The sequence below is a fragment of the Brienomyrus brachyistius genome, chromosome 16 (genome assembly GCF_023856365.1).
Source record: "Brienomyrus brachyistius isolate T26 chromosome 16, BBRACH_0.4, whole genome shotgun sequence".
NCBI classification, from domain to species: Eukaryota; Metazoa; Chordata; class Actinopteri; order Osteoglossiformes; family Mormyridae; genus Brienomyrus; species Brienomyrus brachyistius.
Window position 1 is genome coordinate 11,131,058 of NC_064548.1, and position 25,004 is coordinate 11,156,061.

Genomic DNA, 25,004 nt, shown 5'->3' on the forward strand with positions numbered 1-25,004 from the left:
ATATAACTGTTCGTCTAATGTAACTGTATGCGCATAGTAATGGTAAGCACAATATGTGCACACCATTTGTGATACCTGCACTTAATGCTTACCGTCGCGCCTCTTTTCCCAGATTCACCAGGAACACCAACTGGACCAGGAGAGCCAGGTGCCCCCTGAGCACCAGCAACTCCCTCAGGACCTGGATTCCCACTATCTCCCTGTGTTTAAATATCAACCCACAGTTTGGCACTTAATGCATAAATTAAAATACTTCACACTTCTATAGGAGTGACACAATACTGCACATCTAACAAAACATACTTACATGGGCGCCTATTATGCCCTCTTTGCCTGGAGGGCCGTCAGCCCCAACAAGACCCTATATGATGTACGGGAACAAGAAGGTATTAAAATCGAGAAGGAATGGGATTGCTTTATTAGAACGCATATTGGTTAGCAATATGTAAAAAGAACATATGGTCTCTTGGGTTTGTTGGCAAAATCTCTCAAATGAAGAAATGAAATTTTACTTCTGCACCAGGGTCTCCCCGAGGTCCACTTGCACCTGGCAAACCAACTGGCCCAGGGAGACCTTTATCTCCATGAAGTCCAGGAGCTCCTTGTTTTCCAGGAGGCCCCTAAAAACAAACAAACAAAAAAACGGCAAACGGTAAGACGAAAACTATGCTTATAAATGCTATTTCTAAATAGGAAATTAATATAGGAACACCCAAAGGTGACTGGTATATTTTCATGTTTGCTTGGTTTTATTATGATTAAAAATTATGTAGAGAGTAGATGATACATACTGCTGGACCTGGAAGCCCTGCCATTCCTCGTTCTCCCCTCTGTCCGGGAAGACCCACGGTTCCTCTCTGCCCTGTGGTTCCAGCTGGACCTGGTGGGCCATCAGGTCCCTGATAAAACATTATTAAATGGAGTATTATTGAAACATTTCTTTATCGTGCAACAATCAACAGCTTACCTGTGAATTATGATTCGATGCTTACTATAGGTCCATCTTCCCCTCCATCTCCTTTATCACCTGGGCTTCCTGCTGGCCCAGGTGGGCCATGTTCTCCTTGACGTCCTGGGGGTCCATGGTCACCACGAAGTCCCGCTGGGCCTGGCTTCCCTGGAGGACCAAGAGGTCCTGGCTGTCCCACAGGACCCTAGTATGATATTGATATGAAGGCACATAATGTTCTTAAAATGTTGCTACATAAGGCTTCATTAATTAAATTAAGCCCTTAACCATAATTTAAAAAAAAAAAAAAACAAACATAGCAATTACGTATCATTTTTTTGTAACCAAAAACGTACAACTCCTCCAGCTGGACCAACTCTTCCAGGAGATCCAGGAAAACCAGTTGGACCCTAAAAGAGCCAGAAAATAAATACAGTATATATAATTTCAGGGCAAGATGAGATGCAAAGGTAAATAAATTACACTATTCTTACTGGGGCTCCTTGTGTTCCTCTACCACCCTTCAGTCCAGCAACACCAACTGGTCCCTATGGAAAAAATACAAAGAGAATAAGTCATACTTAGCATGTCATTTTAATAGTTTAAATTTTCAAAACTATTAGAAGTATGGTGACTCAGTGGGTAGCATAGGGTCATACTGTAGGTTTGATTCTGTGTGTGCTTGCATGTGCTCCCATCATTTGTATGGGGTTCCTCCAAATAGCCCTTTTTATTCCCCCTGCAACCCGAAAACGGGCAGTTAAGGTGAACTGCTATCTCTAAAGGTGCACTTCCCCCACACCAGGTACCATAGTTTTGGTACTTCTAGAGGGTACCAAAAGTACGGTACTTTAAGATGTTGGTTGTCCAGTGGCATAAAATCCGATGCTGCTGCCGAATAGCATCACAATGGCTATTGAATATGAATGGCTATTGTATATTATAGGGCTGTGAAACTAATGCCAGCATTGCATGATATGCACATGCAATTCTCACATCACTAGTCAGCTGGACTAGATCAGGGTTTTTCATACATTCAAATCTGTATGCATGTTATAGTGTGTATATATATATATGTGTGTGTGTGTATGTATGTATAGAGAGAGAGAGAGAGGTAGAAACAAAATATATTTTTAGAGCTTAGTAAGGAAAATAGAACAGTCAGTGACTCAAGTGGCAGGTAACGAAGCAGCACAGATCCCTCACCCATTTGCAAGTAGCACTATTCTTATATAATGACATGATAATCCAACAGTTGTCACTGGTTCAGGAAAACAAGTGAAATTGCCCAATTTGACTCACATAAACAAGAGCAGACGTCTGGGTTCTGTTTACACTAACTAAGGAGCTTCAACCTTTTATTTTGCGATATGAAAGGGTTTTCACGATAAAAATACATCTCTTCAGTTCATGGCTAACTGTCAATTCAGGTAAGCAGAAACTTTGTAAATTGGAAAATGTCACTTGTTTTATAATTTTGATCGCTAAAAAGAAAAAAATATGCAAACTGTTGGTAACTGGGTTGTTCCTTTATGAGACTCTTTTGCAAGTATAACACTACAACGCAATCGTTTTATTTAACTTTTTGTGTTTCTCAAAATACTTGTAGAATAGCTTAAAATAGCATGGATTGTATTTGCTGAAAATTAGATATTTCACATAAAATATTAACTTTTGCACTAAAAATACTTGTATAATTCACATGAGTGATGCAACGTACATGTTCTCTGTTCATTCAGAAACAGAAGGAATGGAGTTGCAACGCAAAATTAAAAACCAAAAGCAGAGCAGGGACACGTTTCCCAAAAGCATAGTTGCTAATTTCCTTAGCGACTTACACATTTGGAACCATGCAACTGAATGGTTTAAGCTATTAAAACCAAGATGTTATATCAAAAAATCATGTTATTCCTCTTACCAGTTTGCCATGCATTTCTTTGTTCTAAGACCACACGTGTATTTGTTTTATCATCCAAAAAATACAAGCAAATACTACTTTATGATTAATCACAGCCTATTATTGTGATTAACTGAATTCACTTTTGATGTGAATTGCCACCAGTAAAAATCAGTTTAAACCTCCACTGCTTTTGCATGAGCGTTTCATGTTTTCAGAGAAAATCATAATCGTTTTCATCCTTGCTGTTTAAAGCATTCTTAAACGGGTTTGTGAGAAATATATTTTTTTAGTACTGTAGCTATATTATACAAAATATTTTATTTCTTGTCATGCCGTCCTGATCTTGTTGTATCTGTGTTTCCGACCAAATTGCAAATTGTTTCTTCATTCATCCTTGTATCCATTACTATTACTTTTATACTTTTTATTTTACATTTTTTAGTTTATCGTTGCTTTCTGAGTTCGTTACTTTTTTTTCAAAATGGTCGTTGTATTGTGTTTCAGAGGCAGAGTATTTGAATAACCAATCGACAGCAAAGCATTTCAAGTCCTACCGCAAAGTAAAAAAAATAGTACCCCAGTTGTTTTGGCGCCGGGTACTGGAACTTTTGGTACTCGACTGGAAGTCACTGGAAAAAGGTGTGTACCAAAAGTACCATACAAAAGTATGGCACCTGGTGCGGTGGTGAAGTGCCCTAAGTTGTTTCTGGTATGTGTGCATATAAATGTGTGTCATGGTTTGGTTTCCAGTTTCAGGTATTCTTCAGTGTCTTCCAGAACCATACCAACTGTAGCTATGAAAAACTGATTGATGGATGGGTTGATCGAGCTACTAACAGGAGGTCCTGGGGATCCAGTCAACCCTTGGGGACCTGGAGACCCAGCATCACCCTTCTGGCCAGGTTCTCCTGTGTCACCCTTGACCCCAGGTTGCCCATCTGGACCCTGAGGGGGGAACAAAATGCAACAGAGCATCGGTCCCGACTATCATAATATGTTGGTGTCTTGATGACTGTTAAACCAATAACTGTTATTGGTTTAAAATATGTTTCATTACTTAGTAAGGATTTAGTACTGATACACCGACTTACAGGAGGCCCAACGAATCCAACAGGACCTGTAGGACCGGGTTCTCCACGTGATCCCTAGAATTAAAGGAATTTGCATAAGATTGAAATGTGAATAGATGGACGGATGGATAGATGGAAATGTAAAAGAAATATGGAATCATTTATTTATAGTCTATGACTTTTTGCCACATTCCTAACTGCAGGGTCAGGTGACCTTTGCATTGGATTATATGACTTACAGGAACTGATCTTGATCCATGAGGTCCATTCGCACCACGAGGCCCAGGTTCTCCCTTCAATGAAATCACAGCAAACATAAATACTGTTTTAGTGACTGCTGACTAATTACTTTAATTAAATTCATAATGAAAGTTTTACCTTCCCACCACTGGGACCAGGTGGTCCGGACAGCCCAAGTGGACCAGGAAGCCCCTAACATGATACAAAAATACATAAAGTCAATAATAATATAATCAGCTGCATCTGTCTATATCCTGTAAATTACTTTGGCTTACTCTTGCACCATCGTTGCCTGTGATACCCTCAGATCCTTTCTCACCAACAGCACCCTTAAACAATTTAAAACATAAAACATTAGGAGTAAAAAAAGGAAAATACACAGGCCATCCAGAAAGCAGAAATGAAAATTTACCCTATCCCCTTTAGGACCTGGGGGACCGGAGCCACCTCTATCACCTGGCATTCCCTGGAGACCAGGGGGTCCTGGGTCTCCGAGAGATCCAGCTGGGCCAGGGCTACCCTGTGGGACAACAATAAAGACTAAATGTGTAAAAGCATCTTTCTCTGTCAGCACTGTATATACAATGCTTGAAATCAGAAAACCTATAATTTAATGTTTGGTGATGACACTTTATTATAGTGATGCTACCTTCGGTCCATCTGGTCCTGGTCCACCTAGGATACCTTTGGCTCCTGAAAGACCATGAGCTCCAAGCTCGCCCCTCTCTCCTGGAGTACCACGCTCTCCCTAAAGACAAAACTTTATGAATGGCACCTATCATCAATGAAAAGGCACTCTACTACCAAAACAGACTTTCCGCTATTACAAAACAAAACATACCCTAGGACCAATTTGACCAGTAGCCCCTCCATCACCAGGAATACCCTATAAATGATAAAATTATTAAAATAACAATTACAAATAATATTAGACTTGTTGATGACTGAACAGCATTATACTTGAAAAGAAAAGTGTAGCCTTTAATTACCTGATCACCTGGTTTTCCTGACTCTCCAGGTGGACCAGGAGGTCCAGGTAAACCCTTTAAAAGAAATTTAAATAATATTTTAATAATTTCAGCTAAACAAAATGTAATTGTTAACTGACGGCCTTTTTTCTACAAAAAATGTTTCTATTTGGCTATAGCTTATTTCGTGCAATTTAACTCCTTTTTTATTTAATAAATATCGCAATGTTACCACCCAACATTTCGCATATTGTTATGTGATATTGTGCAACCCTACTAAAAACAAAATGTCTGAAGATACCTGGAAACCATTGATACCAGGAGTCCCCTGTTCCCCTCGTTCACCAGCAGGACCCTTTGGAAATGCACCATATTTACAACAAATTGTATTTTTGGAATATGTATGACAAATATACAGGAAATGTGTACATATCAGCTACATTTATTATACAATCATGAACTATGACATTTTTAAAGTTGTTGAAAATTTTGTTGAATATAATGAATTTCATGATTATACTACCACTTTCACATTTTATATAAAAATTATAATTTGTGTTTACTTGTTTTCTCCATACAGTAGCTTAAATTTATTTGGATTTCAATATATTTTTTATTTTCTTAAATTCAAATTTTTTTTGTTTTAAATAAACGAAATAAATTTCAGGCATACCGGAGGACCAGCTGACCCTGCAGGCCCTACTTCTCCATCTTTTCCTGGGAGTCCCTACAATGGAACAACATTTAACTAAATAGACCATCTTAGCATGGGCAATAATAGTCACTGACAGTGATAAATACGCATACTGACCCTTTGCCCCGGAGGTCCCGGTAAACCCTGTTCACCTTGTTTTCCCTGGTCTCCCTGTTGAAAATTGTGTGACCATAATTAGTATGTAAACACAATGTAGCGTAAATGTAACTGGACACAATATTTCCTGAAGGTAATGACTCTCATTCCTCTTAAATTAGATGTCCTCCAAGAAATAACGTTCTTCTCTAAAGAACAACAACAAATTCTAACATGTAGAAAGAGTTCTTGCATTGAAACCCCTTGGTCCTGGTAAACCCATTGACCCTGGTGGGCCTCTGGTTCCAATGGGTCCTGCCGATCCTGGTCGCCCATCTTCCCCAATCCCACCCTAAAGAAATTGGATACTTTTGTCATTGCTATTTTTTTCTTAAATTAAGTCAGGCAACTGGAAGTTGGACATGTCACCAAACATACCACTGGACCTGGCTTTCCCTCTGCACCCTGGATTCCAGGAGTTCCTGTAAGGCCCTTTAAAAAAATGGGTAACAAACTATAAGGTCAACTTCATTTTACAATTCAAAACAGCACTTAAAAGGAACAGACATTTACCCTTGCACCAGGAAGACCTGGTTCTCCTGTGCGTCCAGGATCTCCTGCGGCACCTTTTGGACCAGATGTGCCTGAGACTCCACGATCACCTTGTGCACCCTTTCAAAAAAACCATGGAGGATAAGTTAGTGATATTTGCATATATGGAAACTTTTTATAATCTACATACGTAATCTTACATACTTTAGGACCTGGTAATCCATCTGCGCCAGGAAATCCTCTGTTCCCTGGAGCACCCTGAGACACAAATACATTGTCAGAAATATATTTTGGATTAATAGGAGATAATGAATGTTATTCTACATGCCCTCTATGAATATTCATATGAATTACATTTTCAATAGAAATGTGATGGTTCTTAATTAGTATGCAGTCACTGACGTACTCTTTCACCGACTGGACCTGGTGGGCCCAGTGTTCCAGTATCTCCACGTGGTCCACGTTTCCCTTCTTCACCTTGAGGTCCAATTGCTCCTTGAGCACCAGGTGGGCCCTATAGTGCAACATAATTTTCAAAATACTGACTGAAGAAAATAAAAAAATGCTAAGAAAAGGAAGGCAATATTTTTTATCAATAATTGTATTACTATCATCATAATTTTGATTATTTGTATAAAAGACCTTTCACGTGGAGGAAGTAAAAGGAATGCATACATAATTTTTTTTTAAAAACACCTCACCAAAATATCTATGAAAAAAAGTCATTAAAGCAGCTCATACAGGTTCTCCTTTAGGTCCAGCTTCTCCTTTGAAACCAGGGGAACCGACAGCACCCTAAACAAAATAAGCATACGTGTATTAAATCATGTACTTCGACTTTCATGACAGAAACATACGATCTCTTGTGTTCTTCTTACTTTAACTAAATATGCTAATGAGCATGCTAATAATTATGTTAATTACCAGCTGGCCTTTTATCCCAGGCTGTCCAGTGCTTCCCTGTGGTCCTGGTGGGCCAAGTGACCCAATAAGACCTCCTTGACCCTGAGGGCCTATGGTTCCCTTCATTGTAAAAGACACAAGTCATGCTTGATTACATTTTGATTTCAATAGCAATTCCTTAATAAAATGAAAATTTCCACACATCACTTACAGCAGGACCTTTAGTTCCTGGACCCCCGTCTATCCCAAGCGGGCCCTGAAAATATTATGTCTATTTAGTGCTACTGTATATAAATTGTGATATTAAAAATGTATAAATATTTTGATTATATTAATTATATCATGTATTCTAGTTACACACTGGAATGCCAATTGGACCAGCTCTGCCCTGATGTCCTCTTTCACCCCTCTGGCCCTGAGGCCCCTCAGGTCCTCGAACCCCAGTGGGACCAGCTTCTCCCTGAAGCATCAGGACACACATATAATAGTCATTGCCAAATTCATAAGATTTGCCACACAACTGACAACTTTGTAACTTGGTATCAGTGACACGATGATCTAAAAAAGTTTTTTTAACAAATTAGTTGCGAAAAAAATAAACTAAGTTGTCTAAATGATGTAGTTTATAAATATGTATGTGTGTGTGTGTGTGTGTGTGTGTGTGTATTACATTGTTGTTACATTGTGAGGACCAAATGTCCCCCACAGTGTAATAAAACCTGTTATTCTGACATTATGGGGACCATTTTCCAGGTCCCCTTCAAGACCCGTGAATGCAATCGAAAAAGTAAAAATGCCAGAAGTCTCATATTTTGTTTAGTTACTTATGGTTAAGGTGAGGGCTGGGTAGGGATTTAGGTCATCGTGTTGGGATTAAAGTTTCCCATGGAAATGAATGGAAAGTCCCCAAAAAGATATAATTACAAACGTGTGTGTGTGTGTGTGTGTGTGTGTGTGTGTGTGTGTGTGTGTGTGTGTGTTTGTGTATATATAAACATATACACAAAAAAAAAAAATCCCACCTTTTTGCCCGGGGGTCCTGGAAATCCTGGTGGACCACTCATACCCAAAGGACCCTTAAATTACAGACACAATCAGCAATGTATGCATTTGTCATTATTTAATATGTTCACATCGTACATATAGATTTTAAGGTTTTTCTTACCAAAGCGCCTGATTTGCCAACATTACCAGGTGGGCCCTTCCTTCCCTGTAACATATATGTAAGTGCCTAAGAGATTCCTTTTCAAGTATTATGTTTCGAGATACAGTCTGACTTGAATTAGCTAATTATGGAATGTGCCAATTGACTGCAAAAATAAAATATACATTGCAATAATTTAATTCATTCTGGGACATGGATATATTTGTTGCTACAGAAATCATTACCGGGGTTCCTCCCGGACCTATTCGGCCTCTCTCTCCAGGCATTCCTCTTGGTCCCTATGATGCACAAAAATGTTGGTATGTTGTTAGCCAGTATTTTTACTGTGAATGTTTCACAATTTACTTAATTGTAACCATTTTTATTACCGCCTACTTACTTGACCACCAGGTACCCCCAGTGGACCAGTGGGACCTAATCCTCCCTAAGGGAATATAAGTATAGCATGAATGCCCCCAATTAGCTGAAAATGTTATTAAAATGGTGCTTAAAATGGAGCTTAAGGCAGTGTAAAACATGAGGCTGTTCATATCAGCATAGAACTGAAGAACTTACCTTAGATCCTACAGGGCCCATTTCACCTTTAGGACCTATGGGACCTTGATGACCCTATTAAAAAAGTGACATTCATTCTCATAAATAAAATAATGTCTCCATCGTATGGATTTCATTGTATCTAAGTTGTATGAGTCACAAACAATGACGAATGAATTTTACAACACACAGACGTATAGTTAGGTCAGTTGGTATCTCTGAATTGCTTGTTCGTGTGTGTGTTTGGTGTGTGTGTTTGATTGTGTCTGCGATAAGTGCCTGCCCCCCTACCTATACAAGCCATCCCCAGGTTAAGAACGTCCAACTTACAAATGGGCTCCTCCTTACAAACACACCACCATAAAATCTATTATTTTAAAATTTTGGGTTAAATACAATGGTTTGTAGCAACGGATGCCCACACTACTTCAGTGAGACTCTGAAAACATCGTGCGGCTTCAACAGTTTGTTGGCAAAAGGTGGAGTACAGTACCATATGCAGCATAGTTACTTTTATTACTACTATATAATTATTGTTAGTATATACGGATGTACTAAATTATTACCTAAAAATTGGAGGTAAAGGTAGACTTAGGGAATGGATCTCATTTGTAACCTGAGGACTGCCTAAGCAGGTAAAATAGGGATAGCTGGATGTTCAAGAAAACATATATATATAGGTAATAGTTATAAATATATATATATGTTTGTCAATGGCATCATGTCCTTTAAACTCACTCTGTGGCCTTTTAGACCTGGAGGACCAGGTGTCCCTGGAAACCCTCTTGCTCCCTGAAATACAAAACATTTCCTTTATATGTTGCATGTTAATTGTAAAATGGATGCATCATTAAAGTTTACTTAAATTGCTGGTAGTTTTGAACACATAAGACGATGTAGGCAGTTAGTCAAAAGTACCGGCGATCCTGGAAATCCCACTTCTCCTGCATTTCCAGGTTTTCCAGGATCTCCCTAGTTGGGAAAATTATTACGTAAATAATGTCATTCATTGCATTCAAGTGCTTGACTTTCAAAAATACAAAATTCATATTTTTGCACTTCATTTTTTTTATAAAAACTAAATAATTATGTAAAGTAAATTGAAATTAAAAGAGGTGTTCTACAATCCTGCCCCTTTCCTGCCTTGTATTAAATTGTTCAGTTTTCTAGAGCCTCTGACTAAAAGCAGATCAGTTTCAGAGTGCTTTGCTCACATCTTGCCCTGGTTTTCCTGAAGGACCCTCTAATCCTCTTTGACCAAAAGAACCCTACAAAAAAAGAGTAAAGGTAAAAGAATACAAGCAAACAGGTATATAAATACATACATGTTCATTGATTGAATAGACAGTACAAGGTGTATGTTGCATATTCATATTTGGTCTTGAGCATAATTAAGTTAAATTAAAATTATATCTCACCATTGGTCCAGGATCACCAACCTCACCAGGAGCCCCCTGAATTCCTGGGGGGCCCTAAAACAGATAAACACAAGGAGAATGAAGGGTGGCCATGGTTCAAAAGATTACTTCATTGGTAGCTTAAATCTAGTCATTGCTTTAATCCAAAAAAAGAAATGCTTACTGGTTGACCTGTTGGCCCAGGAGGACCTCTGGCTCCTGTCTCACCCTAAAATGCAGAAAAAAAATGTTACTGTAATGTTATTACATCAAGTAATGAAAGTAGAACCCAAAAAACATTTACTGAATCGAAAAATTCCATAATTTGAAGAAAACGTATGTTACCAAGATACTGTGTCAGTTAATGTGCTATCTCTTACATAATTGCTCTTCCTTCATGACTGTGGTTCTTTCTTCTTACCCTTCCTCCAGGCACCATACCAAAATTTCCTGCAAGTCTTGTTTTCTCATCAAAACCTCCCTCCATTAAAGAAAGTAACTGTCCCTGAAAACCCAAGAAAGAATTTAATCACAATGTGTATGGACATCCATTGTTTAACTTCATACGGACAGAATTTATACTGCAGTTTGAAACTCTGTCAATGTGGGGGCTGATGAAGGCATGCCCTATGGTGGTGCTCACTCCGGGGTGTGCTGGGTGTCCAGAAGGGCCGGGTTCTCCTGGTTGTCCCGGGACGCCTGGCTCTCCGTCATACCCTGGTGGACCTCTTGGGCCCTAAAACAAGTGATGAATCTGTCACTCTGCCATGTCATTCTGCCAATAGCTGTTAAGATAAATCACTAGATAAAAGAGCACAACTTATAATAAGAGTTTTTCTTCTCTCTATACAATCAAAGATAATGCCTAACTAGGATTGTGGGCAGTGGTGGCTTAATGGTTAGAGAAGCGCACATGTAATTGAAAGATTGCTGGTTTGAATCCCCGCCCAGCAAGGCACCACTGAGGTACCCTGAGCAAGGTACCACCCCCCAGGCACTGCTCACCGGAGGCTGAATTAGCTGCCCCCTGCTATGTCACATTGTCATATATGGGTTAAATGCAGAGGACACATTAAGTTGTTGTTTGCTGTGGTGTGTCAACAATGACCACTGATCACCAGATTCTAGGACAAAAACTAAAACAATCAGCTGATTGGAGCAAAATACTGTGGTTTAGCTAAACAAAGCATCCATCCTTCTCATAGCCACTTATCCAGTTTAATGTACTGTACACCGACCTTGATCTCTGGTGGCAAGGTAATTATTTGCCCAGCTACCACTACTGAAAAGTAACAATGACATAAGCAAAACCTAAGTGAGTTCAAAAAAGACTAGTTCTATTTCTTCAACACATTTAAGGTACAAACATTTAAAAAAAAAAAAAACTTATTTGTAATATGTTTACCATACAGATGCATGATGTATGCTGTCAGGGGCATTGCTAGGATCTTTATGACATCAGTGACTTAGCCCAGAGACCTGATCTGTCCAAGGGTCTGCCTGCCCCAGCCCAGCTATGTCCAGGTGACCAAAATGTCTGTACATAATGAGGTGTCATGATATTGAATTCTCTGCCTCTTTGAAGTAACAAAGATCGCAGCACTATGTAGGTTTTGGGAAACACAGCCCTGCTCTAGGACTGTTGTCATTTATGGGATTATAATACTCAGACCATGGCTGTGAAAACATCTGAGATAAATGAATCATTTGGGGTGCGTTCGGATACACTCTGAGTTCGGGCTCATGACTCATCTGTGTGTTGCATTACTTGACCACAATGATGTAACAATGCACACAAATAAAGAATATTGTTTATATAAATGAATAGAAAATGATTTAAAAATTAAGGCACATACTGGTTTTCCTGGATTTCCACGGTCCCCCCTAAATCCTTGGGGTCCTGGAGGCCCCTGGTTATATTGTTAATTATAAAAAAGAGGGTTAGCTGGTTGCTAAATAGCACATGTTACAGTGACTGATTTGTTATTGCATAGAAACAGCAGTAGGACAGATTTATGTCATTTCAATAACATTGTAAATCAGGACATTTTGTCTTTGGATAATACAGCTGCTTTGGTGTACAATGGCTTTGATATCTCAGCAATTTATCCAGGTGCATATTGTCTATGTTACCCTGGAGTCTCCTGAAAGCATTAATTTGACCGCGGCACTGAAACAGATTGATACACTATTCACATAAAGCTTCAAATAACGTTTAAAATTTTTTTTAAGAAAGATTATAGTAACAGGAAGCAAAATTATACATAATTAAAAAAATACATACCATTTGTCCTGGTCGACCTCTAATACCTGTAACCTAAACAAAGCAGACATATGTTTTTTTTTGTATTGTATTTATGTGTTTGGAAAAACGTTAACTTCAGAATTTCGATATCATAAAAGTTCTGAGTATGCACTTACAACTGGAATATCTCCAGGCTCGCCTTTCTGACCCTAAGAACCAAGATATACCATGACAATATGCATGAAAGTACACATTTGATGAGCATCTGTAATAACTGTAAAAGAATATGTATTTGTACATGAAGATTACACCTTACCTTATACATTATGCCATCTAAAAAAAAAATAACATAGATAAACTTATTATTTATCAGCATTTACAGTTACAGTTATTCAGTGAGTTTACAGAACATTAGGGGCAGCTTCCTATTGCTGGATTATAGCCCCTGTTTCTCCGCAAGGTGTAGAATTTGTTACATTGGAATGCAGGCCCGTACTGACCCACTATTATTGTAATATTTCACTTTTACCTAGTCTGTTGTTGTCCACCTGACATACAGGACAGCACTCCCCCTCAGGGATGATCGTTTTATCACAGTTGATGACGTCCTCACAGAAAATGTCATCACAGAGGATGGCCCCATTGTCACATACGCAGATCCGGCAGGGCTCTGGTTTCCATATGTCCGTATTAACGTGGGTATGTCCATCCTCCATACAACTTTGGTCATATCCTGCCAGCAAACAGCATGTGCACAACTGGTCACGTTACCAGCAGCCCAGTTAGAAGTGAGCAGTTACTAGCAGGTAAACATTATTTGCAGGTTCTTAGTTAATGTGCAAATATACATGTAAGGAGGTGGAACTAAACAACACATCCAGAAGTACAAACAGTTACACTTCCTCTAATAATTTTATCATGACGCTTCATGATAATCATGATAATCAATCATGTACCATGATTATTTGCAAAATAAAGCATTCTAGTATACATGTTTATGAAGCTTTATGGAACTGGTTTGGTTTTATAGACCTCACAGATTTCTCTTACAAACACAAGGTGGCACCCATACTCCTGAGCATTACCCCCCATTACTGAAGTAGAGAACCCATTTCAAATGATGTCATAAAATTTTATTCAGTAAAAAGCCTTTTTATCACCTTAGAATATCAGAACATCTATTTATTTATTTAATGTAATACATTCTGTGGTATATTTGTTGCTATGGGAATCAAATCTGGCTGAGATATGTGAAATTATGTGGTCATTCAAGTTGATATTCTAAAAATATTGTCTTTTCAAATGCAGGTACAATTAGGTAAACTTGCAGCTCTAAGGTGTGTGGGTACACTTTGCAGTGGACTAGTATTCTGTCCAGGGTGTTTCCCAGTCTGGAAATATGGTACAAACATTTATTATCTTTAATGTTTAACATAACACGAGGAGGCGTGGTGATGCAGTGGTTAGTACTGTTGTGTAGTACTAACGCCTCTAGGCTCAGAGTTTGACTTTCCTCCATGGCACCATGTATGTGGAGTTTGCCTCTTTTCCCATGTCATGATAGGGTTTCTACCAGATACTCCTCCATAGTACAAAAACATGCAAAGATGAATTGGTGTTACCAAATTGTCTGTAGGTGTGATTGTACCCTGACATGGATTGGTACCCTCACCTGGGTTGCAGAGGTGGATCGTTTAGGTCCAAGAACTACAGATCTAGATTTTGTTTCAACCAAGCACTACCTGACTGTGAATCTCTATAATCAATCAGTACCAACCAGTTGATTATAGAGATTCACAGTCATGGAGTGCTTAGTTGAAACAAAATCTTGATCTCAAGATTTACTTCCTGGACCTTAACTATTCATCTCCGCTGGGTTGTTCCCTGCCTGGCACCAGTAGGATATGGGATGAGATCTGGTCCCCCTGGGTTCCAATTTGATGATTTAATGCACAGCATAAAGTGTAAGGCGCAATTAACATTTATGGGAGTGTCCGACTCTTGCAATTTTGACACCTGAAAAAACAGGCTTCGCACCAGCACAAGGAGCAAAAAGGTTGTCTTAACTCTCATAATTATCCAGAGGTGTGTTCTCGATGTAATATGCAATAAACTAATCAGAATGGCAAGTCACCTCACCCTTTAGAAGGCCTTGGCGCAAGAGCTAAAGCAGATTGCAATTTTAACGGAGTGTTTACCTGACAAGCCAGATTACTTCTCATCCAGGGAAGTGGACGTACTCGTGCAAGAGATGAAAATGTGTGAGCACATCATTTACGGGAGCAACACTGTTCCACTTAAGCCATTTGAGGTGAAGCTGGTGTGGAATGAGGTAGCAGCAAATGTAATATTTGCAAACTTCCCCAACACGTTTTGTGTAGCTAATTTTAGGTTTATAATGGAATAATATAAATTTGCCGCAAGATTTCTTGCGTGAGCATGAGAGTCTGAAAGTGTGAGTGTCACGCTTAGCTGATCGATTGTTCAAATAGCCTACCATCGACACATAATTGTGATAAGGAACATGGATGCAGCACATTCTTAATCACCTGAGGAATATTACTGTTTGTGTTCTTCCATGTATGCTTGCTTTTTACAGCACCAGGTAGCCTGCCAATTTTGTTTTTCACTTTCACATAAAATTATAAGTCGTCCACTTGGCAGATCTCAGTCCCATAGGCCTTGTATGGGACCAAATGCCACTATCAAGCCAAACTGTGACTTTTTATGGAATACATGAGGCAATGTTCTGCGTTTTACAAAAGTCCTTTGGTAGTCCTTATGTTTTATATGTTTTATATATTTATATTCGCAGAATTTGTGTAAAACATACGTAAAAAATTATGTACAAATCCAGTTTCCCGCAAATGTACGAGGCCTTTTGACAGGTTTTATATGCAAATGTATTCTAAGTTTTTAATCTTTTATAACTTAATAATAACATTTTACATTCCAGTGGCAGAGACACAAAGTAGTAAATGAACTCTTCATCAAAAAAAGAAAAATTATTCAGGCCAGTAATTATAAACATACTGCCCTGGTTTCTGTCAGATCTATCCAACATATACAGGTGCAGTAAATATATATATATATATATATATATATATATATATATATATATATTTATATATATATATATATACACACATATACACACGCACACACACACATACCTGTACTGTACAGAAACTGTGAGAAACTTCACAGCTGAAGAATCCGTATTTACAGGCATGCTGAAGGTCAGGAAAACTGCACAGTGAAATTAAGGGTGTGGCAGACAAAACTACTTCTGAGAAATCCATTAACGAACCACAAATTTGAAGACATTTAATTAGGGCTTTCTTGGCTTTAACAACACAAGTATTCAGTTCTTTAAACCATTGTTTACTAGGAGAGTATTTAAAATTGCAAATGTTAAAAATTAAATGAGCAGAACAATTGACAGGTATCTCATGCAAGGTGTGGCCCAGCCTGGCACCCTGTGATGCCGGGCAACGTGCTCCAAGCTCCCCGTAACCCTGACCTGGAAAACTAGTTCGATGGATCCATACATGCATGGATGGATGATGGATAAGCCAAGCCCTGTTATAGTTTACTGTGTGTGGAGTCCCAAAGAAAAACGAGTCATTGATGTATATCACTAAAAATAGTAACAGACTGTGGTGTATGGAAATGGTAGTAGCATCCAGAAAAGAATTGAAGCTCTTCAGCCTTCCAGTACAGTATGTGAAGGGCAAAAAAGACAATGCGTTGTCAGCATGAGTAGTGACAGGACCCTCTTTTTTGATTAATGGTTACAATTGTGTTCTTATTTTCCCCTTTCTTACAAATACATTTAAAAAATGCAACTTTTGGCAGATGTTAAATTATCTCAGTAGCAGAGTTTGAACTGCCAGACTAAATAAAAATCTTGAATGTTGCAAAGCATGTTTAGCTGAAATACAGAAAATATCTGCATTAAGTTTTCTTTTGAAGACCCGAAAATTATTTTAAGAATAAAAGATCTCTGTTATGATCTTCATGTCATGTCAGACATACAAAGGGCTGTGCAAATTTACCATGCTACATCCTGCGCAATACATGCATCTTTCCTGTAAAACTTAAAGGAAAATTTTAAAGGAACCCAGGGTTTTAGCTTGCCCTACGATAGCAGGAAGACTATTCCATACTCTAACTACACGCTGTGTAAAGAAGTGTTTTCTCAAATTCAGTTTAAAATGTTCTCCTGCTAATTTCCACCTATGGCCACAAGTTCTAATATTTAAACTAATATTAAAGTGATATAAAAGTGTCTGAACAGCATTCAGACCAAAAAGTGCAAAAGTTTCTACCATAAATATTTATTGTATATTCTCTGTGGGTTACAACTTTATAGTGTTGCTTTGAACATTATATCTTACATCTCCGATACATATTGTCTATATATGTCTAAGAGCCACATTTGCTAATTCAGCTGGAATGTCCTTATTTCTCATAAAACCTTCAAAGAATTGGTACCTTTCCTTTCATTGTTCACTGTACTATTCCTGGAATGCAGCCAGCTCATCGTAAATTTTAACTGATATACTGATTGTTTTGCTTCTGTTTTTGAAGCGATGCAGCAAAATCTGTAGTGTGATTATTTTAATTAAACAAATAATAATAATAATAATAATAATAATAGTAATAATAATAATAATAATAATAATAATAATAATAATGAGAGTGTATTGGGACCATATGTTACATCCGGTTCAGAATCTATCTATCAGAAGTCAGCAGCCACGCTCATCTCCAAATGGTTTCACTCAGGAACCATTTACACTTGCAGTCAATCCATCTTCCTCTGATTACCATATCTTACTCCGTCTTGGGTTTTGGTCTGTAATTTTTGGTCTTGGCCTAGGCTCTTGGACTAACTTTCTGCATTTAGGTTTGGTTCTGTAGGTTTGATTTTTTTCAGTTCACTCTTTAGTCACTGGTTTTAGCTGAGAGTCTTCCTGTTTGTCCATGTTGACGCAATCTAAAGAGAACCGTTTCAAAATACATTTCATGAAGAGGGGTCAATGATAATTACCATGACAATGACATAGATATTTCTGATATGCTAGTCTCATTCGAATATCTCTAAATGTAAAGGATTGACAAGGAACGTTAACTTTTGATTCAAGCATAAGATTTCATTTGTGGTAACAGACAAACATGAATGTGTTTTATTAAGATCTAGGTCTGAAAATTGTTCAGGACAGCTGTTGGTAATAGAATATCCTGGCCCACATTCTGAATATTACTTTGTGTTCTATGTTTTAATAGATGACAATCATTTATGAAAACAGTGTCCATATGCTGACAGATTAGCACCATATGTATATCATTTTTACCAGAAAGGACTTTACTTAATCAAAAGGTACCTTACACTTTAATTTTAATTATTTGCAGTTTGCCTGAAAAACCTTTGTGTCATTTTTTGTTTTAATCGTTGCAAACCTTGAGATTTTATCGGTCACATTATAGACAGCAATAACTTGCATTTGAAGAAGGATATATAAATATGGACATCACATGCTACACTCAATAAATGAAACGTTAGTCTAACTAGGGCATATATGACTATGGAATTTTTTGTGAAGGAAAGGCAACCTTGAGGGGGGTTGTCTTGAATATGTCATAGTATTCAAACATGAAATTTAACTGAATCTTCATTAAAAGTCCTGGAAGTAGGAGAAACAGACAAAGAACATCTCACTTAATTCCCATGTTGGTTTTAAAGATTGAATTGTTATTATATTGGGGTGGTGAACTGTAAGATCTTTTTTTTATTTATTTTGTAAATATATCTAACGCGTACATATGCTTAATTTGGGTAATGTGGATACTTGTGTGTTTTACTAAAGCATATAGAAAATATTTGTTTCAATTGGTGGATCCTCATGTGTGCCACGCCCCCTCATTTACCTCATGTGAATTCCCGATTGTGATCACCTGTGTCCTGTTATTTCGGCTAGTCCTGTGTATATCAGTCCATGTCTTCCTCTGTTGCCCAGATCTCTCATTAATGTTAGTTCGTCGCCCTCTACCCTGTTTTCCTTTAATAAACCATGCATCCCCGCCTGCCAGCCACATTCTTCCCTGTTTCATACTTGTTTGCCGACCGGCGATCATCACAGAGGACTGACGTTTAAGAACTTACAAATCAGCTACTTTGTCATAAATGGCTTGCACATTGCTAGGTAAGTTAATTTAGAGATCTGGAGAAATTGCACTTTATAAATTCAATTTAAACAAATTTCTTTTAGGCCAAATACTGCTATGTAAAATCATTACTGCTAGAAAAGTTTCCTTAGATTTAGGAAAAATCAGTCAACTATATGTTTCTTTGGTGAAAAATTTAAGTGATATTGAGATTTTTGTGCATGTATTTCTAGGCAGCTGAGCTGGTACTGTGAGGTAACTGAAAACAGATGAAAACAGATGCTACACCTCAGCCAGAAAAAAGTAACTCACTCCAGTGCAGTGCTGACTCAGGCTGCATATGCTGACAGTCCTGTGAATTGGCATGAATAGGTGTTATTTTCATATTAGCATCACCTCCCATTCCTTGTTCCTGAAATTAAATCTTCTCTAAGTTTTATAATGTAGATTTTGATGGATCTGTAAGCAAGGGGCTAATGTATTATCTTCTGTACCAATGAATGAAGATGTTCCTGAAGAGTCGTTTTTCAAGCGTAAAACCCTCCCTCAGGATACAAACAACACTGATCCACCTAATTCATGTTTTGTAGCTGAAACATTGACATGCTGCCCCTTACTTCAACCACGCTAGTTCCTCCCAGGACCATTTTAACCAATTTTTGTGTGTTTTGCAAACTCTGCCAAAGAAACTATTTACACATCTGGAACTGATCTGCCATAATTTACTTTTAAATGTAGTTCCCACCAAACAGCTTTATGTGAAACGTTCAGCACGGAAATGCTGCCAAAATGCTTGTGTCATCAAGAAATGCAGTTTTATCAATCCAGGCTATCATCCAGACTGACTGAATGATTAGGCGAGCTAAAACCGCACACAGAGATACAGTATGTTAAACCTTTAACCAACTCCTTAGTATATATGCCTGGGTGTGGAGAGACGTCCTGCCCAGTCTTGTGTTCTATGCTTGATGGAATTGGATGAAGTAAAGAGGCAGCCTTACATTGATTTTTTGCAATTTTCTTATTTTATTTTTATATATTGGTTTTGAACTTGATTTTAGTTGTCTGTGAATTGTCTAAGTATAGTTTTTTTTTTGTACTCCATAAATTATGCATATAATCTTGAAATGTTTGCGAGCATGTAGACAAATGCATTTTTCATTATATGAGGCACCTTCTTATAAGAATCAAGCTCAAGCTCTGTTCCCCTATAATCCAAAGGTTAGAAGAACGTTTTTTTTTCCTCCTGCAGAAATGTTAGTTGAGATACTAAATTAATTAAATTGCTGGGCTTTCTGTTGTCCAGTAAAAACGAATAAATTATGGTTCTATTTTATTGCTCCTTCCTTTATAAAATCAACTGGATTTTCCAAGAGCCTTTATAGCTTCACTGAAATTTATTGTAGCAATCTTTTCTTCAACACTGGAAAAAAATATGGTATTCCAGTTTTCAACTTAGAGCAAACTGCTGCTTGCAGTTATTTACTTTCAGCACTATTTAACCATAGTCATTTACCCCTCACTCGCTGTACATTCTCAGGGTGACCTTGAACAACGATAAGCAGCAGAGGTACTGTGCTCTGGGACAAGCCTTATATGAACAGAGAATTGATTTATATCCCTGTGTTTTTCTGCCTTTTCCTTCTGCATAATTTTGACTGAAATTTTTACAGGAAAATTCAAAAACCCTTAATTCTTCCTAGACCTAAAGTGCTATGTACTGAAATAACTAGGTAGAGCTGTGGACAATTATGTTTTTTTTTTTTTTTCTTTCGTCTGTTGTAATCTAATCCATGCTCATTTCAAGCACAATATCTGGTGTGAAACCAAGCTATGAGGGTGCACCTCAAGCAGAATTATTGGTTTACTGTGAAGCAGTAATAGAGCACATGAATAGGGTACAATAAGTATGAGCAAACCCAAACTCTGAGGATACTTTCATGAGTGATATTTTGCACGTGGCTATTCAAAGCACCTTATCGCACTGCTTTCACTTCTGACTGCGTAATGCATGACATAATGCAATTTGTTCTTAATCATTAGTGCAAAAAATGACTTAAACTGCTTATCCAGTACATGACTTCAGGGAGGCTTGGTAGGTACAGCCGGGATGAGATACGTAACAGGAACAACCCCTGAGGTGTCAAGCAAGCATGCTCCCCTGTGTACCACCATGTAACCATCTGTTTGCGTATATTAAATGGGTACATCACTTGGGGTAAATATGCTGTGCTTCAGCTTCAAAACAGGATCTCATCCCTGTAAACCACTAACGTCTCAAGATTCCAGTTTGTAGTTAAAATGTGCCTTACAAAATCTTTTTATTACAAGGATGGGTCTTTGCAAATAGTGCTTCGATAAGCCATACAGAGTGGAAACGGACAGGCCTACAGTGGATATAAAAACTGTACACACCCATCTTAAAATGGCAGTGTTTTGTGATGTAAAAAAGTGAGACCATGATAAATCATTTTTAAACTTTTCCCACCTTTAATGTGACCTATAACCTGTACAATTCAATTGAAATCAAACAAATCTGTTAAGTGGAAAAACATGAAAATAAAACATGTACAATAAGCTGGTTGCATCAGTGTAGGTAGATAAGGGGGGTACACACTGATTACAACATGTTCCCACACCCACCCCATCAGGGATGAGAACCTGAGTGCAGCCATGTGGTGGGTGATGCCTCAGCACCACACTAGTCCAAATGGACAAATGTCAGTTTTTTTTTCCAGTGGCTGGAGTACCAATCCTGCCACCAACCCCCAGAATTTCCAGTAAATTGGAAGACCTTACAGGGCTGGATGTAGATTAACACAGGACAAAGCAATTGCAAATTAAGGGCTTTGCTCAAGGGCCCAACAGAGTAGGCATGGCATTCACAAGATTTGAACCAACAACCCTCCAATTGCTGGCATAGATCCTTAGCCTCAGAACCACTACTCAGCCTGTACATGCTGCCTCTACAATTAAATTGAACATAAACAGATCTGTTAAGGGGGAAAATAGAGAATGTTCAATAAGCTGGTTGCATAAGTGGTCACACCCTTAAACTAATACTTTGTTGAAGTACCTTTTGATTTAATTTCATCATTCAGTCTTTCTGGGTACAAACCTGCCTTCAATTAAAGTGACTCTGATTCACTCCAAATAAAGTTCAGCTAGTAAGATTTTCCTGACATTCACTCAGTTGCATCCTACAGCAAAAGTCATGGTTCTCAGAGAGCTTACAAAGCAACAAAAGGGATCTCATTGTTGAAAGGTATCAGTCAGGAGAAGGGAGTATTAGATATACCATGGAACACCATGAAGACAGTCGTCAAGAAGTGGAGAAAATATGGGACAGCAGTGATGTGACCGAGAACTGGACGTCCCGCCGAAACTGATGAAAAGACAAGATGAAAACTGGTCAGGGAGGCTGCCAAGAGGCCTACAGCAACACTGGAGGAGCTGCTGGAATTTCTGGCAAGTACTGGTTGTGTACCTCGTGTGACGACAATTTCCCATATTCTCTATAAATCTTGACTATGGGGTAGGGTCGCAAGACTGAAGCCTTTTCTTACAAAGAAAAACATTCAGGCCTGGCTAAACTTAGCACAAAAAAACATAAAGTCTCCCAAAAGCATGTAGGAAAATGTGTTATGGTTTGATAAAACCAAGGCAGAACTTTTTGGTCACAATTCCGAAAGGTGTTTTTGGTGCAAAAACAGCACTGCGTATCCCCAAAAGAGCACCATCCCCACGGTGAAGCACGGTGGGGGCAGCATCATGCTTTGGGGCGTTTTTATTCAGCTGGAACTGGGGCTTTAGTCAAGGCAATTATGAATATGTCCAAATGCCAGTCAATTCTGACCCAAAACCTTCAGGTGGGTGATAGAAAGCTGGAGACGATGAGGAATTTCACCGTTCAGCACAACAATGAGCCCAAGCATACAGACAAATCAACAAAAGAATGGCTTCACCAGAAGACAATGAAAGTTTTGGAATGGACCAGCCAGAGCTCAGACCTAAACCCAAATGAAAGTCTGTGGGGTGACCTGAAGGGGGCCGTACACGAGAGATGCCCCCACAATCTGACAGACTTTGAGCTCGTTTGCAAGTAAGGGTGGCCAAATATGGCCAATATGTGTCATGCAGAGAGATTCCTACCCAAAAACACTGAATTCTGTAATTAAATCAAAAGGCGCTTCTACAAACCATTACTTTATGAAACCAGCTCATTGTATGTTTTAAATTTATATTTCCCCCTAACAGATTTGTTTGTTTTTCAATTGAATTGTGCATGTTATACATTGACTGTGGGAAAAGTTTTGAAATGATTTACCGTAATCTAATTTTCACACAAATACCTGGCATTTTAGCAGGGGTGTGTGCATTTCCTACATCCACCGTACATGTATCTATGCTCTGAATTATAATTTGCCGTTAATTTAAAAGTCTGCATAATAACTCACATGACCACGCCAAAATAATAATGATAAATAAGACATTGCTTAAGGTATAGACATGCCACGCGTATGGCACCATCTTCCTCAGGTCATGGTCTCCTTTCTTTCCATACTTTCCCGGTGGCCAAATTGGGCATACACAATGCTCATGTGCTGAAGGAGTGAGTTCTCAGCTTCTATGCCAAAGACCTATCGGTGCATTCATTCTCTCCCCACACATCTGCCATTCATAAAAAGCAAGCTGTGCTTCAACAAAGGATAGTTTTGAAACAGACTCTGCAGATGTCAATGATTCTTTAGGTTGAGGATAACTGGAGTTCATACAGATCATGACCAGAAAATCTATTCAACCTGCAAGCAATAAAACAATGTCACGCTGACGTTTTAAAACCTGTAGTCACTGACAGATATATATGCAAATGTACACTCGGCTATACTGAGGTATTTCCCCACTTAGTTTTAACAGTGCAATCCTGTTATAGTTGTGCATCATGCCACATGCATTGTAGAACATTCCAGTGATGGAATCTGAAGTATAAATGATAAATTGTCTAATCTGTGCAAAACCCTTCCACAAGAGAAGCATGGCCAAACCATGTTTGCTGTGTGCTATGATCTGACTTGCAAACCCAATAATCACAGCTGAAAACAAAAGCTTTCAACCATTAACGGGCAGCCTGAACTACGAAACTGTTGAAAACAAATGTCTTTACTGCCAAATAGATTAAATCATATTAAATTTCCATATTACCTGTAGGAAAACATGATATATATTAAATACATGCACGCTGTACATAATATAGGAGAAACCACACAAAACAAGTCGCTTACCACTAATTGGATCCTGGCATGTTACAAGTATAACTTGAAATATAGAAACAGCGATAAATAGATAAGCCCTGTCATGCACAAAGCTCTTCATGTCTGTAAGACATGAGCTTCTCCTCTGTCCAAAGAGGGGGAGAAAGGAGGGAGAGGAGTTGTTCACTGCACCATGAAGTCAGTGTGTAATCCTGTCCCTAGAAGAAGCAATGAGACCCAGCCCATCCTTTTTTGTGAGTTGCAGCTTTACGCAAGAATGCTGGCAGCAGTGTTTTCCTCCTCCTTTTGTGCGAGTGCTTTAATAACAACAATCCACTCGCACACATCTGTAACTCTCAGTGCATGCTTCAGTTTCATGATAGAGGAAAACAATGACTACAACAGACAAGTCTAAAGCTTAAAAATAGTATTGCGTTGCTTCAACTTAAGTAGTTTGCAAAGTATGACCACAAGAACACTGGAACTAACAAGGACTGGAAATATTTGTATGTGAGCCATTTTTGGTGAAATAGTAGAATACTTATAATCTATCTATCTATCTATCTATCTATCTATCTATCTATCTATCTATCTATCTATCTATCTATCATCTGCCATATATATACATATATATATATATATAGAGAGAGAGAGAGAAATTAATGAAAAAAATGCTGCGATGTTGCATTAGCACATGGAAGCAATGCATTGACGAATGTGCACCATAATCAAACCTGAAGGCAGAATATATAATATACACACGCACACACATATTTGGTTTATATCCAAATCTTACCTCATTTTCTGTCTTTGATCCATCAGCTATTGGGCATGTATGAATAATACATGAATGTCACCTTGAGAGAAA

General features: G+C 38.3%; 1 protein-coding gene across 2 annotated transcripts in view; it reads right to left on the reverse strand.

The window, feature by feature from the left end:
* LOC125710149 (collagen alpha-2(V) chain-like) overlaps window positions 1–24,380 on the reverse strand; it is a 29,210-nt gene extending 4,830 nt beyond the window's left edge. Inside the window, exons 1-46 of one of the 2 annotated variants that reach the window (XM_048979512.1) lie at window positions 24,167–24,380; window positions 13,243–13,446; window positions 13,030–13,046; window positions 12,890–12,922; window positions 12,753–12,785; window positions 12,325–12,378; window positions 11,112–11,204; window positions 10,890–10,973; window positions 10,653–10,697; window positions 10,490–10,543; window positions 10,286–10,339; window positions 9,990–10,043; window positions 9,810–9,863; window positions 9,093–9,146; window positions 8,917–8,961; window positions 8,762–8,815; window positions 8,538–8,582; window positions 8,395–8,448; window positions 7,734–7,832; window positions 7,584–7,628; window positions 7,394–7,492; window positions 7,211–7,264; window positions 6,876–6,983; window positions 6,674–6,727; window positions 6,491–6,589; window positions 6,356–6,409; window positions 6,171–6,269; window positions 5,939–5,992; window positions 5,801–5,854; window positions 5,429–5,482; window positions 5,149–5,202; window positions 5,001–5,045; window positions 4,809–4,907; window positions 4,572–4,679; window positions 4,435–4,488; window positions 4,298–4,351; window positions 4,159–4,212; window positions 3,941–3,994; window positions 3,687–3,794; window positions 1,444–1,497; window positions 1,306–1,359; window positions 993–1,154; window positions 792–899; window positions 513–620; window positions 308–361; window positions 93–200 (exon numbers count right to left, since the gene is read on the reverse strand). In XM_048979512.1, coding sequence (XP_048835469.1) covers window positions 93–200; window positions 308–361; window positions 513–620; window positions 792–899; window positions 993–1,154; window positions 1,306–1,359; window positions 1,444–1,497; window positions 3,687–3,794; window positions 3,941–3,994; window positions 4,159–4,212; window positions 4,298–4,351; window positions 4,435–4,488; window positions 4,572–4,679; window positions 4,809–4,907; window positions 5,001–5,045; window positions 5,149–5,202; window positions 5,429–5,482; window positions 5,801–5,854; window positions 5,939–5,992; window positions 6,171–6,269; window positions 6,356–6,409; window positions 6,491–6,589; window positions 6,674–6,727; window positions 6,876–6,983; window positions 7,211–7,264; window positions 7,394–7,492; window positions 7,584–7,628; window positions 7,734–7,832; window positions 8,395–8,448; window positions 8,538–8,582; window positions 8,762–8,815; window positions 8,917–8,961; window positions 9,093–9,146; window positions 9,810–9,863; window positions 9,990–10,043; window positions 10,286–10,339; window positions 10,490–10,543; window positions 10,653–10,697; window positions 10,890–10,973; window positions 11,112–11,204; window positions 12,325–12,378; window positions 12,753–12,785; window positions 12,890–12,922; window positions 13,030–13,046; window positions 13,243–13,446; window positions 24,167–24,257 — 3,273 coding nt within the window. In that variant the 5' untranslated portion in view covers window positions 24,258–24,380. The remainder of the gene's footprint in view (window positions 1–92; window positions 201–307; window positions 362–512; window positions 621–791; window positions 900–992; window positions 1,155–1,305; window positions 1,360–1,443; window positions 1,498–3,686; window positions 3,795–3,940; window positions 3,995–4,158; window positions 4,213–4,297; window positions 4,352–4,434; window positions 4,489–4,571; window positions 4,680–4,808; window positions 4,908–5,000; window positions 5,046–5,148; window positions 5,203–5,428; window positions 5,483–5,800; window positions 5,855–5,938; window positions 5,993–6,170; window positions 6,270–6,355; window positions 6,410–6,490; window positions 6,590–6,673; window positions 6,728–6,875; window positions 6,984–7,210; window positions 7,265–7,393; window positions 7,493–7,583; window positions 7,629–7,733; window positions 7,833–8,394; window positions 8,449–8,537; window positions 8,583–8,761; window positions 8,816–8,916; window positions 8,962–9,092; window positions 9,147–9,809; window positions 9,864–9,989; window positions 10,044–10,285; window positions 10,340–10,489; window positions 10,544–10,652; window positions 10,698–10,889; window positions 10,974–11,111; window positions 11,205–12,324; window positions 12,379–12,752; window positions 12,786–12,889; window positions 12,923–13,029; window positions 13,047–13,242; window positions 13,447–24,166) is intronic. The other variant, XM_048979511.1, reaches the window with a different exon arrangement.
* Window positions 24,381–25,004: the final 624 nt, after the last annotated feature.